Source organism: Hyposmocoma kahamanoa, unplaced genomic scaffold (genome assembly GCF_003589595.1).
Source record: "Hyposmocoma kahamanoa isolate Upper Pololo Valley unplaced genomic scaffold, ASM358959v1 94, whole genome shotgun sequence".
Lineage (NCBI taxonomy): Eukaryota > Metazoa > Arthropoda > Insecta > Lepidoptera > Cosmopterigidae > Hyposmocoma > Hyposmocoma kahamanoa.
This window is the reverse complement of record NW_020654878.1, coordinates 7,997,392-8,010,621: the sequence shown is the minus strand read 5'-3', so window position 1 is coordinate 8,010,621 and position 13,230 is coordinate 7,997,392. Positions and strand designations below refer to the sequence as shown.

The following is a 13,230-nucleotide window of genomic DNA, read 5'->3' as shown; positions in this document are numbered from 1 at the left end:
AGAGCTTTAAATCGCAAAGATCTGAGGGGCACTGCCACTGCGCCCGTCACCCTGAGATGTAAGTTGACAAGTCCCATGTGCCTATAATTTCACCAGCACTCTTCAAAACCGAAACACAGTAATGCTGACATTACTGCTTGCCAGCAGAAATAGATAAGGTGGCAGTACTTCCCTGGACAAACTCTTTTACAAGTAGCTCTACTGCTGCTAAAAGTCAAAGCAGTCAACATTACCATTTATAATGTTTAGAATATACGCTATATCAAAGATTTTTCGGCGACTATTTAGAGGTAATAGATTCAGATCCTTAATAAATTTATTTTGGACTCGTTCAATTCTGTCGATATAAACTTGGTATCTCGGACTCCAGATTTAGGAAGCATATTCTAACTTACGAACGTATGCACAATATAATACTCGTGAAGTTCTTGGCCGTGAGGATCAGACTGAGTTACTCAATGTGAATCCAAGAAACTTAGTAGCCTCGGGGACCACATCTTCAATATGAGCACCAAAGATCAGCTTTGAGTCATGGACGACACCCAGATCAGATAAAAATAGTTTTAACATTAATTATTAAAAAACATCCAGATGCGATAGATCAGACTGCAGAACAATAGCATCATCAACAGAAGTGATTTTAGCATACATTTTCATATCATTAGCAAAGCTGAGTAAGTTGGAAATATTATCTTGTTATGTCATTGAACATATTTCAATTCACAGGAGTGGTGTCATGGGGCATCGGCTGCGGTCGTCCTGGCTATCCAGGAGTCTACACTAGAGTGACCAAGTATTTATACTGGATAAGGCACAACGCGCGACATGGATGCTTTTGCGCGGATTGAAGACTTTTACTAATCGATCGTTAGTCTGCATGCCTGTCGAAGCCTTGTCTGTAATTTATAATTTATTTATACATAAAAAGTCTTAAGCTAAAAAACCGCACGAATATCGACGACCCTGCATGTAAAATTGTACATTGGCTATGATCCAAGAAATCTGACAAATATACAAATTGTTCTTGTTGAAAATTGTGCCTTATTTATATAAGTTATAGATATTGGTTAGCAGTTTTAGTAAGTGATAAGTAGTTTTAGGACTCGCTGTAGAATCTGAACTACAATAGCACTAAATACAGGAATTAAGGTGAATTTATTGAACGAATTTTCTTATATTCTTGAAATTTCAATTGTTACAGTGGTTAGTCATTAAAAGGCATACTAATTGTAGGTATTCGTATATACGTTTGTTTTTACGGTCTATTTTATTTATATTACTCATTAAACGACCCGCATAGTTAACAGAAAGTGTGTTTCATTCGCAATCCCCTGGTCTATTGCCGAAATAATTTGAAGATAAGCTTCAATGAAGGTTTTGTGTTACTCATTGTAAGGTTGGTGTCTACAGCGATCATGTTGCCTATTTTGTTCTGGATTTATTGCATTCAATTCGCAGTAAGCATAATTTAAAATTACAGACAGATTTTACTTATATTTAACATTTATACATAATTACTTATATCTACATTTATCTATTACTATATTTATACAAACCATCAGCGCCTACCAGTGCGACGAAATTCACTCTGGGACACTACCTAAAACACCCAGACCAGAACCAATTCAGAAAAAAAAATATTTACCAAATTGAACCTGTCACGAATCGAACCTAGGTCCTCCTTTTTTAGCGTCCACAGTGCAAACTGGGAGGCCACCAATGTTATCAAATGCCCCTAGATTACAATTTGAACTATGCCCATGCAAAAGGATAATTTTCAGGTTAGTTTTCTGTACCTAATTTCGGTGGCAAGTTTCATTATTTAAATATTCGAATATTTGATCGTGAAATATTAAATAATATTTCAGGATACTACACTCGAAACTTTAGGTAATACTTCATTATAATATTCTAGAATATTTAAATAATAAAAATTGCCACCCAAATTAGGCAGACAAAACTGACCTGAAAATTTCCCAATTAACATTTATTGTAGGTAATAAATATTTTGTAATGTATCTTATTCTTCGTAAAATGTATAGTTTCATTGTTATTACTTATTATAGTAAGTATGAGTATATAGTAAGAGTATTAATCCCGATTTTCTGTTTCAGTCTGCTTTCTACAATCCAGCACGATTTTTTGATTTTATGTTCAGATATCAAAAGTTATGTTTTTGTCGTAAGTTACCAATGTTTTATTTTCCATGTTATTGTGTTCCTTTTTTGAGAAGGAAAAAAGTGCAATTATTATACAGGATTATTTGCATAATAATAACAGCCTCCCACGACTATAGTAATATAGTTAGTTAGTTGTTAGTAATAACATCATACACTACAACTTTTGTTCTATGACTTTTTATAAAACAACAAATTTACTAAAAATAAACTAAGTTTTTCTTGTATTACTTAACTGGCACTTTAGGTAGCAAGGTAAGTTCATACGTGCTGCGGCCTCCGCGGGGACTCCCACCCATCCCACACAGAGTTATTACCTGTTAGAGCGATATATTGAAATATGTTTATTTTTGTATAAAACTAAAGTCTGATGAATTTATAAATAGTTATGGAACAAAAGTTATTGTTCATGCTTGCCACCCAGTTCTGAATACAAGAGAAGACCATGTATTCCTATTCCACAATTTAGAACAAATTTCGCGCAAAGACAATTTAGCTTTAGAGGTCTTTTCCTATATAGGAACCTTAACAAGAATGTAGACATTATAAAATTGAATAGATTCTCATTAAAAAGTACAGTAAAAGTTATGTTGTCGAAAGTAAACTATGATCAAACTGAAAAACTTTTATGACAAATGCGTAGGTAAACCACAACATGCACACATACACACACACGCGCACGCGCATGCGCGCATACACACACACACACACACACACACACACACACACACACACACACACACACACACACACACACACCCACACAAACATACACATCTACACGCACTCTCACTCACTTACACATGAAGTAAGAAATTATATAAGTACTAAAAAATATGTAAAATAAAGCAATACTCTTGATAATAATGATAATAAAAAGAGAGAGAGAGAGAGAGGCTTAAAAAGGGTACGATTGAAATTAGTACATATTTTTTATGCTTAAATAGGAGAACTGTATCATATAGATCGCATTATTTTTATGAATTTCATGTGACAAAAGCACTCTTGTTGTATGAACTGTATCATCACATGTGAATTTATTATATCCAGGGTACGATTTTTTTCATTAAATAAAAGTAATAACATCGTATATGCTTGTAGAAAAATATCAGGACCGCAGAAAGAGAAAAAAAAAGCAAAATCAAGTCGTTGCAAGTGATGATCCGCATTTGGGAAATAGACAAGATAGTATGCATGTACGTAACTAACGTTGTAGGTTCCTTGTTTCACTGTTTCCAGGTTGTGGGATAAGCATACATCAAAGCGTAATTGAAAGCAACATAAATGGACGGCTCGTGGGCGACCTGGGTTCTCCTCACGAATTTCCCTGGCTAGCTCTGGTTAACATTGGCTCTAAATCTTTAGGAGGATCTTTACTGTCCGACAGACACGTAGTCACTTCTGCTTCAGCATTATATGGGTATGTCAAATTAGTAATATGTAATCTTTAATTTTTATTTGTTTTCGATCCCAACCATTTCATTTTAATATGGCTATTTATATTTGATTTAGACAAGCCTTTAATATAGTAAAGCCAGCCAAAAATGTCATCATACATCAAAAGTGCTTTTGTCGCGTGAAAATCATAAAAATATTTTTTATATTTGAAAATTTATAACTAAATGTAAATAAAAATATCAAAAAATTATCGACTTATTTCGTTAAAAGATCTTTAAACCTCACTGCTGAAGTTTTGCCAGATGTGTCCTTGTTACACTAAGGCCTGCAGGGGTGTGCCATTATTTAAATTTGTAATGATGACATTTGAAGACGTGAAAGAATTCCATAAATAAATAGTTCGCCATAATTCTTTGATTATTAGTACTTAATTTTTATTCAAAATGGTTTGTCTAAGATTATTATTAGATATTAATGTTCATCAACATCGAACAGGCTTACCGCTTAACTGAGTCGGTTCCTGAAATAGTTTTCTTGGAGCGGGAGGAGGGACAGTTTACGTAACAGTTATGTCGCGTTGCATACGGGATAATTTCAACAACATTTTTCATGCGATATTCAATAGCAAGTTGGTTGAAATCGCCTTTGGTTGACTGGAAGAGATCCCTTTTGGAGATAATTCTACCTTTAGTATAAATAATATTTCTTTTGTGTTTGTTTGGTTTCTAGTCAATTACATAATGTAACATTTCAATGATTTGTCGTAGGAACCTGTAAATGTCAACTCAAGTTCAAGTGTACATTCGTAGCAGAATATAAAGGTAATTTGTTGCAAAATATATTATTTACAATATGTACATTTTATTCCCTAGCGTAAAAGCCAAAGATATAATAGTGACACTGGGATCATATGACCGTTGTGGCGAAGAAGGAAACCCGGCGCTGAACAGTACAGTGGATGCTGTATTTCTACATCCAGGTTATTCTCCCAGTGTAAAAAGTAACGACATTGCATTGCTCAGGTTGAGTCATGCGGTTCCATTTAGTCGGTTTATAACACCCATTTGCCTGCCGAATGAAGGTAAGTACTTCTGGAAAAATTACGTTTTTTACAAATTTCAAAAAAGAAACAACGAATTTTCTCAATTATTATTTCCAGTTGTCACTACTGGCTTTTTTCACCCTGGCAGCAAATGGGAAAAAAATTCCATGTGTCCTGGTGGTGACAAATGGAAAAAAAAATCTGAACTGTTGCAATCCCAATTACTGTTCGTTTATTGCCGCCGTTTTGATTTTTTATTCAATTTGTTTTTTTACCACTGGCAACTACTGGGATGTCTTAAATTCCATTTGTCGCCAGTGGCAACAACAGATCTTTTTATCCCATTTTTTACAACCTGGTAACATATGGGTATTTTTCCCATTTCTAGCCAGTAGAAATCACTACTGGCAACAACTGAGATTGTTTACCCCGTTTGTCACCATACACATATTTGTAACATATGGGATTTCTTTTTCCTGTTTGTCGCCAGTAGGACTCACCACTGACAACAACTGAGATTTTTTGTTCCGTTTGTCACCACCAATCCACGTAGCACGGCTACGCATGATAGTCGCGACGCGCGCGATAAAATTGAAATAAGCGCGCGCTATTGGCTATCTAAATTAGATCTGATTTAGACAGGCAATAGCGCGCGCTTATTCCAATTTTATCGCGCGCGTTACGACTATCATGAGCAGTCATGCTACGGGGGCGGGTAACATATGGGATTTTTTTTCCCGTTTGTCGCCAGTGGGAACAAAGCCAGTGGTGGCAACTGGGAATAAGCTGATTACTCCGACATTTGTAAATCAATTTCGACTATTGTCAAACAACTCCATGACAACCCTTTACCAAAGAGATATTATAACACTTTTTTTGTTGAAAAGGTATGTTAGTAGATAAAGATAGGTTTTGGTATGTTAGTGGTGGTTCCATTTAATTTTCAAGAAAATATTCCACTTCTAAGGGTAACAAATTAGGGGATGAATCCGGTTTTTAGGATATCACCCACTTTCCATTAACCGATTTCAATAAAACTTGGCAAATATATGTAATTCCAGACACTTTTGAGGTAAATTTTTTAAATAAAAATGTCATAATTGGGTCAGCCTCTTTCGACGGGGTTAGTATAATTAGTTTTCCATTGGAAGTATCTTACTTCGAGTCAACCAACTGTTTCTTGTGGCCATGGATAGAGAAAAATTTGTCATATTGACGGCCAACCTCCAGTAGTGGAGAGGCACTTTAACAACAAGAATACGATCATTGGTGTAGCGTTTATTTATTGTGATATTTATGTTTTTAGGTCTACAAGACTGGTTGCATGTTGCTTGGGTAGCCGGTTGGGTGGATGGCGTAAATTACTCGTGCACTCCCAGAGTGGCGGTTCTTCCGACTCTACCTACAAAGACTTGTATGAAAGAAGTTGATCCTTCATTTATGACCCCTGATAAGGGCTGCCTGGGACCTGTGGGAGTTAAAAGCATAATATGTGAGGTATGAAAATACTCACAATAACTTTGTTTTGATAGCCAAATGCTTTGATCTATCACCTCTCAAGCACAGACTGTGGGTTCGAATCCGGACCGAAAATTTCGAAATTTAATTTGAGATTTACCATGAGCTTTTCGGTGAAGGTAAACATGATGAAACCTGCGCGTCGTAGAAGGATTGTGAATCTTCGGAAAACGTGTGAAGTCCTTAACCCACATTGGACTAGTGTGGCGAATTATGGCCTAAACTGTCGCCTGAGAGGAGACTCGTGACTAGTAGTGGGAAGTATAGATAGGTTGATGATAGTCAGTAGCAGTCTTAATATACCTAAAGTTCTGTAGCGAACTCCACTTTTTCATTTTGGATACAGTTCACTCGGTGTCTCAAAAGTATTTTCTCATTTGTTTTTTTAGGATTACTTAAAGTAAAAAAAAAATTTTTTCTTCATAGTGTACAACTATGATAAAATAGGCATCTTTTACTATTTATAAAAATATAAAATAAAAATATCATTAACTCGATTTGTATCAATATTCGTTTTTTTTAAGTATTCGTCACATTAGTGAAATGATACATATTACACAGTATTATTTATTTTTTTTTTGCACAGATGCAATTATTGATAAAGTACTAAGAAAAAAAATTCCTTTAAAACTGGAACATAAAACAAAAAAATAAATTATATTATGTAAGCATCTAAAATTATAAATTTTTCTAATCCATTTTTCTCAAAACATGAACTTCTGAATTAGCTTGTTTATATAATGCATAATTTCGATAAGAAAGAAGATGCCCATAATATTAACCTTAGAACTAAGTCTAAACTCATGGTACCACGATTTCGTTTAACTAAGGTCGTTTACCTTAGTTAAACGAAACTTGTTTTACGGGGAACTGTATACATTTTTACAATAAGTTTCCGGAGCATATAGTATAAAAGTAATTTCACGACATGAGTCTAGATTCCACTGAAGTATTATTCAAAGTGTATTTCCATTTAATTTTATTTGAAAAGAGCAATCCCTAAAGATTTTTTCTCGTTCTTCTCAGGGAAGTCAGCACAGTGAGCAGTAGCTTCAAAAATGACGTTTTGAAGTGTAAAATATTACTTATGAAATAAATTATTTTGTTATATTACCTTTGGTTTTGACATTAATAACGTTTCATGTAGCATAGCAATGTATTCATTGATATTTTTTATTTCGACAGGATGATATAGGAACTCCAGTCATGGCCCAAACAAATTTCGGAGGAGCCTTCAAATTGATCGGTATAACATCATCGTCGTCTTGTGAACAGACCATCACACCGCTGTACACGAGAATCACCGACCACGCATCTTGGATTTATGAAAATATTCGCGATGACTGTCGTTGTTTTTAGGTGTGACCTTGAATATGTGTATTTTTTATAGCACGGAGTTAATTATTGATTTAAGTTGGATTGTACCTAGAATTTTTAAACACGAAAAAACATGCGGGTTAGGAGACAGAATGAACTTTTGTATTATATTGTTCTTTACTGAATCTACCAACCTAATATATTATTTAAATTAAAAAACCTTTTATCTCTTCTTACACATAATAGTGTGCCCGGATAACCACACCAATTGTTTGGCCTCAAACTAGAGAATTCCCTATACAATGAGTACAGAGAAACGGAATTCATTCTGGGGCATTTTTTTAATAATATCAACTGACAATATGAGCTAGATCGTGCGCCTGATGGTAACCTACACGCCTGTTCATAAAAGTTGTACTGCCACTCAGAGCTTTAAATCGCAAAGATCTGAGTGGCACTTCCACTGCGCCCGTCACCCTTAGACATAAGTTGAAAAGTCCCAAGTGCCTGTAATTTCACCAGCACCCTTACCCTTCAAAACCGAAACACAGTAATGCTGACATTACTGCTACTAAAATTTCCCGCAACACCCAGACCAGAACCAATTTAGATAAGTTCATTTCCCAAATTGGTTCTACCATCACATACCTTACCTACAGGAGCACGACAATACCTACATGAGCTCGACAAAAGGCTGAGTATACTCCATTGGAAAAAGCTAGAAATAACAATTTAAAATTCAATACACAATAATCTCAGCACAGAGATTATATATTCATCATAAAGAATATGATAGCTTTTAGCCGCGACTTCGTCTGCGCAGATGTTTATACCTAAAATTGATTTCGTATATGATATTCGTGTCAATATGGATCGTACTGGATAATAACTATATCTAATAAATGTTCATCTGTTGTATTATGTTCATGTAAGTTCAATAGTGTAATAAGAAAGTTTAAGTCAAATATCCTATTGCTTTTTTTCTACCATAAAGCACGCCAGTTGTGTTCGTGGTTTGTAGATATAAGAGTTAAATTTGTAGATAACGCACACACTCAACATAGCCCCGCAATAGGGAAACCCTGTATCGCGGGTGCCATGGACACACATAGACAACCACAAATTACACCCAAACTCACGAGAGAAATAAATATAGGCCACATAAATATTTCTCCCGACCCGGGAATCGAACCTGGGACCTCAGCGTGGCAGTCCTGTCATGGTACCCGTTCGGCCACCGAGGCAGTTATATGTTAATTTTAACGAAGACCAATTGGATCACGTACAGGATAAATTTACATAAAATTACGAATAAATGAAATACAATGAATAGTCATTTTGTTTTGTTGTTTATTAACACATTTTGTATCAGTTCTTACTCGCTTATAAGCAGTATCACGGAGTAAATAATATACTTATATATTATGAAATAAAAGATAAAACTCACGCTATAGTACCTATAGCGTGTACCTAGTAGCCTACTTTAGTACTACAATTACATTTAAAAGCAGATCGTAATGATTTTGCACTATTATTTATTAAATATATATTATTTATATAATTTCGTATGATATTATCATATTATGTTAGATTATTTATGTATATGTTAAGAGTCTATACAATTTCCACATACGTTGCACAGTTTATCGTGCCAGTAGAATTAGCCGGTAACACTTGTTCTGCTGTTCAAGGTGTTATTCTGTAAATTGAAAATGTCCTTTTCGTGGTAAAGTGGAAGACCTTCTTGTTTCAATACAGCAGAAGGAGGATCATAGGTGACATTGTAGGAGGGGTTCAAAGGGTGCAGCGGTCCTATCGCTTTCACAGCCGCCTTTGCTTCATCGTTACCAAATTTGTAGTGAGTGCCGTCACCGGCTCGTGAGATTCTGCTGTTAACCTGTGGTTGGAAGAAATTAACATTTTAATTTTTTATAATATATTTTGGTTCGTTTATTTTCGCTACAATAAACTTATAAATTTCCGTGTTTCAAACTGAAAGATCTGAACAATCAGTATAAGAGCTATAAAAATCCAAGAATCTGATTGAAATAGATCATTTTCCGAACTGGTGTTGTACTAAAATGTTGATAATCCGAGATTATTTAGAAAACACTAAAAGACAAGCAAATGAGCTCAGGGGTTCAAACCATTAAAACAGTATCTCACCAATTCCGGAGAAGCGACTTTCAAATCGGATGCCCATCCAATAGTTTCAAAGAACTTTATGATTTTTGCAGAGTAATTGAATAATTCTGAGAGTTCAGCGCATTTGTAGTCCCAGGGGAATGCATGGTGGTAATTGTGCCAGCCCTCGCCCAGGCTGATGAATGACACAAACCAGGATTCCACGGGTTGGAGATTCCTGGAAATATTATAGCGATATTTTAATTTACAATTAAAAAGATGATTAGCAGCAATAAATTTCCAAGTCTAGTGCTAAGATAAGCTCAGTAAATTACCTGTTAATAAATACGAATACAGAAGAAATTCTGTATTACTATTAAATATTTAGTAAACTATAGGATAAACCTAAATAACATTGGTTAGTTTTATTAATTAGAAACAAACATAATTTTTATTATAGAATTAATTCAGCCTCCGAACTCTCCGTTCGCAAAATACACATTCAGGAGTTGGAGTGGTAATTATCAAGGTAATTTTGTACTAACTTATCAAAAGGTCTTGTGCCCCAGAGATGCGCAGCGCTGTTGACGAGCCATGTACCATTGAGCTCGAAGATGTAGCGGAAAACGTAGACGAAGAGGATAGAGTTTAGCCAAGATTCACCAAAGAAATGGACGGGCACCCACGCAGGTATTAGAATAGCGAAAATTAAATACAAATAGTAATAGTATCTGAAAAATAACAGAAGAATGGTTTGTCGACTAAATCAATAAAAGTAATATAACATCACAGTAAACATCTTCACAGTAAATTCTGATGAAATACTTACTTTTTCTGAAACATAACCATCCAGTCAGCTTGTAAGTCAGTCATATCGATTCTTCTCCCAAGCTCAATGACGTAGGGATGTTTTTTCGACATGAGCCAGCCAATATGACAGAAGAAAAATCCACGTTTAGAGTTGTGAGGATCACCGTCGGTGTCGGAGTAGCGATGGTGAAGGCGGTGATCACGACACCAGATGAACATTGAGTTCTGAGAAAAAAATGCATTACGAAAACTAGAGGAAGAAAGAGATATACATATCTCTATGATACATAATTATATGTTCCAGTGAAGCTACATATGAAGGCTCAGCGGTACCTAAGCGTTCTCCGTACTATGCTAATACCAGGCAATATTAACATAGTAGGGATAAAAATAAGAATAAAAAGTACGGCCTATTGGCTTGAGTTGATATGCGTAGATTTCAAACAAAACTAATAAAAATAAATTCAATTAAAATAAAAATTAAAAAAATAAACAGAAGCAACATGTCAAAAGAATCCAAGACTCAGCCTTTGAGGACTATGCTAATTACATAGCCCTCGATGGTATTCAGTTATGCCCCGTCATAATAATAATATTGAACACCACAATTCAAATATGTATATATGTTACATGTTACGTAGAAAACAAAAATCAAAATGCAAATAACTGTAGATATTTAGGCACTAAGTGAATAAAATTTAATATAAGCAAGAATTACAAATAACTATAGTAAAATGTCGTGGTAATTTGTAGTAGTTACCTGTCCTGCCATGGTTTGCATAATTAGTAGAATAGCTCTTAAAGCCGGCTTTGCTTTAAAAGTTCTATGTGTATATAATCGATGAGCGCCTATTGTAACGCCCTCCGTTGCAAAGAATATTACGATTACGACTGCAAAATAGAAGTAATACATGTTTGTTAGAAAGTTTATTATAGAATTAAAGAAATCATTAAAGGAATATAGGTTTTACTTACACCATATAAATGTTTTGAACGTAATCCCTCCAGTTAGAGCAATGGCTAGGCCCCATAAGCCGAGTATATGTAAAATTAAAAATCCAATGGCGTTTTTCCATACTATTTCATGTTTGTACGAATAATCTGTTCCAATACACTTCGCGTTTATGATCGTATCAAGATTTTTGGTCCCATGAAGTTCTCTTTTGGTAATATTATTCGAATCCCATTCGGTATCACGTGATAAAAATTCCTCTGGTGACACAGTCATTTTTGGTTTTCGATTTGTTTGTAATTGATCTAATCACTGATGCTCACTGCTGCCTGAGGTATATTTTCAGTTTATATAAGGGTAATTGGTTCTATTGTTCACATGTGTTGCAAAACAAGAACTTGAACTTAGTTTTGTATGTAAATTTCTATTGACTATTATTGGTAACATATTGAGATTCGTGCATATAGTTGTTTTTTAGATTGTTTGGTAAAAAGAGCAACGGAGTTAGCTATTTAATTAAAAATCTTTAAATTGCTTACAGACAACAGCAGAAAAGAAAAACATGCTTGGCCATTTAAATAAGAATTGAAATATATTTATTTCAGTGCTTGACACTTGAGATTTAAATTCAACAGTGTTCTGCTTACTATAACAACAGTTCAGAGTGTTCAGCTTGATGCGCTTTTGGTTGTGTACATCACCTTATCGCATCAGTTCTGTGCACGCGATTAAAAAAAGTACGAAACTTTCTGATGTAGAAACAGTGACATTGGTTTATTTTGGCTACTATTGCACTTAATATTTGTATCGATATTGCCAACTTCCCAGCATAGTGGATAGTCCTGTGGGGAGTCCCTGAATTTGTTTTGTCTGAAGTCATAAGGTGTGCGTTTATGTTACCATTTCACGTTTGTTAATTAAAAACTCTAAGATGTGTTTTCTACTAAGATCCATGATCAAGCAAAGAATAATTATTATTATGTCCTTTAGATCGATAATTCAATATTAATAAAATGTTTGAATGACTCGAAGATTTCTATGTAACATATTTCATTTTTATAATATTGACGAACGGGACAAACTAGATCGTATGCCTGATGGTAAGCTACACACCTGTCCATAACAGTTGCAGTGCCACTTGAGACATAACTTGATAAGTCCCATGTGCCTGTAATTTCACCAGTGCTCTTGCCCTTCAAAACCTGAACACAGTAATGCTGATATTACTGCTTGGCAGCACAAATAGATAAGGTAGCAGTACTGGACCCTGGACGAACTCAGTCACAAGGAGCTCTACTGCTACTAGATAAATTGAATTAATGTGATTACCGTGAAAAATATGTTAAATAGAAAACTAGTAATTAATACAAAAATATATTTAAAGTGGAACATAATCCCATCCTTGGCTAGATTGGTTATAACAGTTTTTTACAAGTTTGTACGTAGTGAACGAGCAGTAGCTTAAATGTGACGTTTTCAAGTGTAAATTGTTTTTACCTATGGAATAAATAATTCTATGACTTTGACTTTGGCTGTTACCAAAACACCTCAATACGTTCAGTCAGTGTATTGGACGAATAACAATTCAACAATTCAAATGAAACAATTTCAGTTATTTATTGTATAAACCCTTAGACAGGGTATCATTAATATGGTCATAGTTAACGTCATGTGTGTCTGTTTTAAAAATGAAGGATGTGTACAGCCATGGCCAAAAGTATTCAGCACCCTAAAAATCTCGAACGTGCACAATAAGTATTGCAGAAAGCAGATCTTATTGTTAAGGATTATTTTTTCGGCAACTATAAAGGTTTGAAAACAACCAACCACCAATAAAGCACCTGGTGCCATAAAATTTGTAATTTTTGTATGTATTTCTCAGGTCACCACTA

At 34.7% G+C, this 13,230-nt stretch overlaps 2 protein-coding genes across 2 annotated transcripts in view; one reads left to right on the top strand and one right to left on the bottom strand.

The window, feature by feature from the left end:
* LOC113237988 (polyserase-2-like) overlaps positions 1-7,600 on the top strand; it is a 12,011-nt gene extending 4,411 nt beyond the window's left edge. Inside the window, exons 6-10 of the mRNA XM_026474705.1 lie at positions 727-793; positions 3,394-3,597; positions 4,448-4,656; positions 5,924-6,114; positions 7,321-7,600. Of these exons, the coding sequence (XP_026330490.1) occupies positions 727-793; positions 3,394-3,597; positions 4,448-4,656; positions 5,924-6,114; positions 7,321-7,494 (845 nt within the window). The 3' untranslated portion in view covers positions 7,495-7,600. The remainder of the gene's footprint in view (positions 1-726; positions 794-3,393; positions 3,598-4,447; positions 4,657-5,923; positions 6,115-7,320) is intronic.
* A 1,512-nt stretch (positions 7,601-9,112) lies between these two features.
* LOC113237987 ((11Z)-hexadec-11-enoyl-CoA conjugase-like) lies at positions 9,113-11,614 on the bottom strand. Its single transcript, XM_026474704.1, has 6 exons — positions 11,362-11,614; positions 11,147-11,277; positions 10,406-10,611; positions 10,122-10,307; positions 9,619-9,814; positions 9,113-9,349 (listed from the first exon to the last, which is right to left on the bottom strand). The coding sequence occupies exons 1-6, from the start codon at positions 11,612-11,614 to the stop codon at positions 9,113-9,115; spliced, it is 1,209 nt and encodes a 402-aa protein (XP_026330489.1).
* Between the last annotated feature and the right edge of the window lie 1,616 nt (positions 11,615-13,230).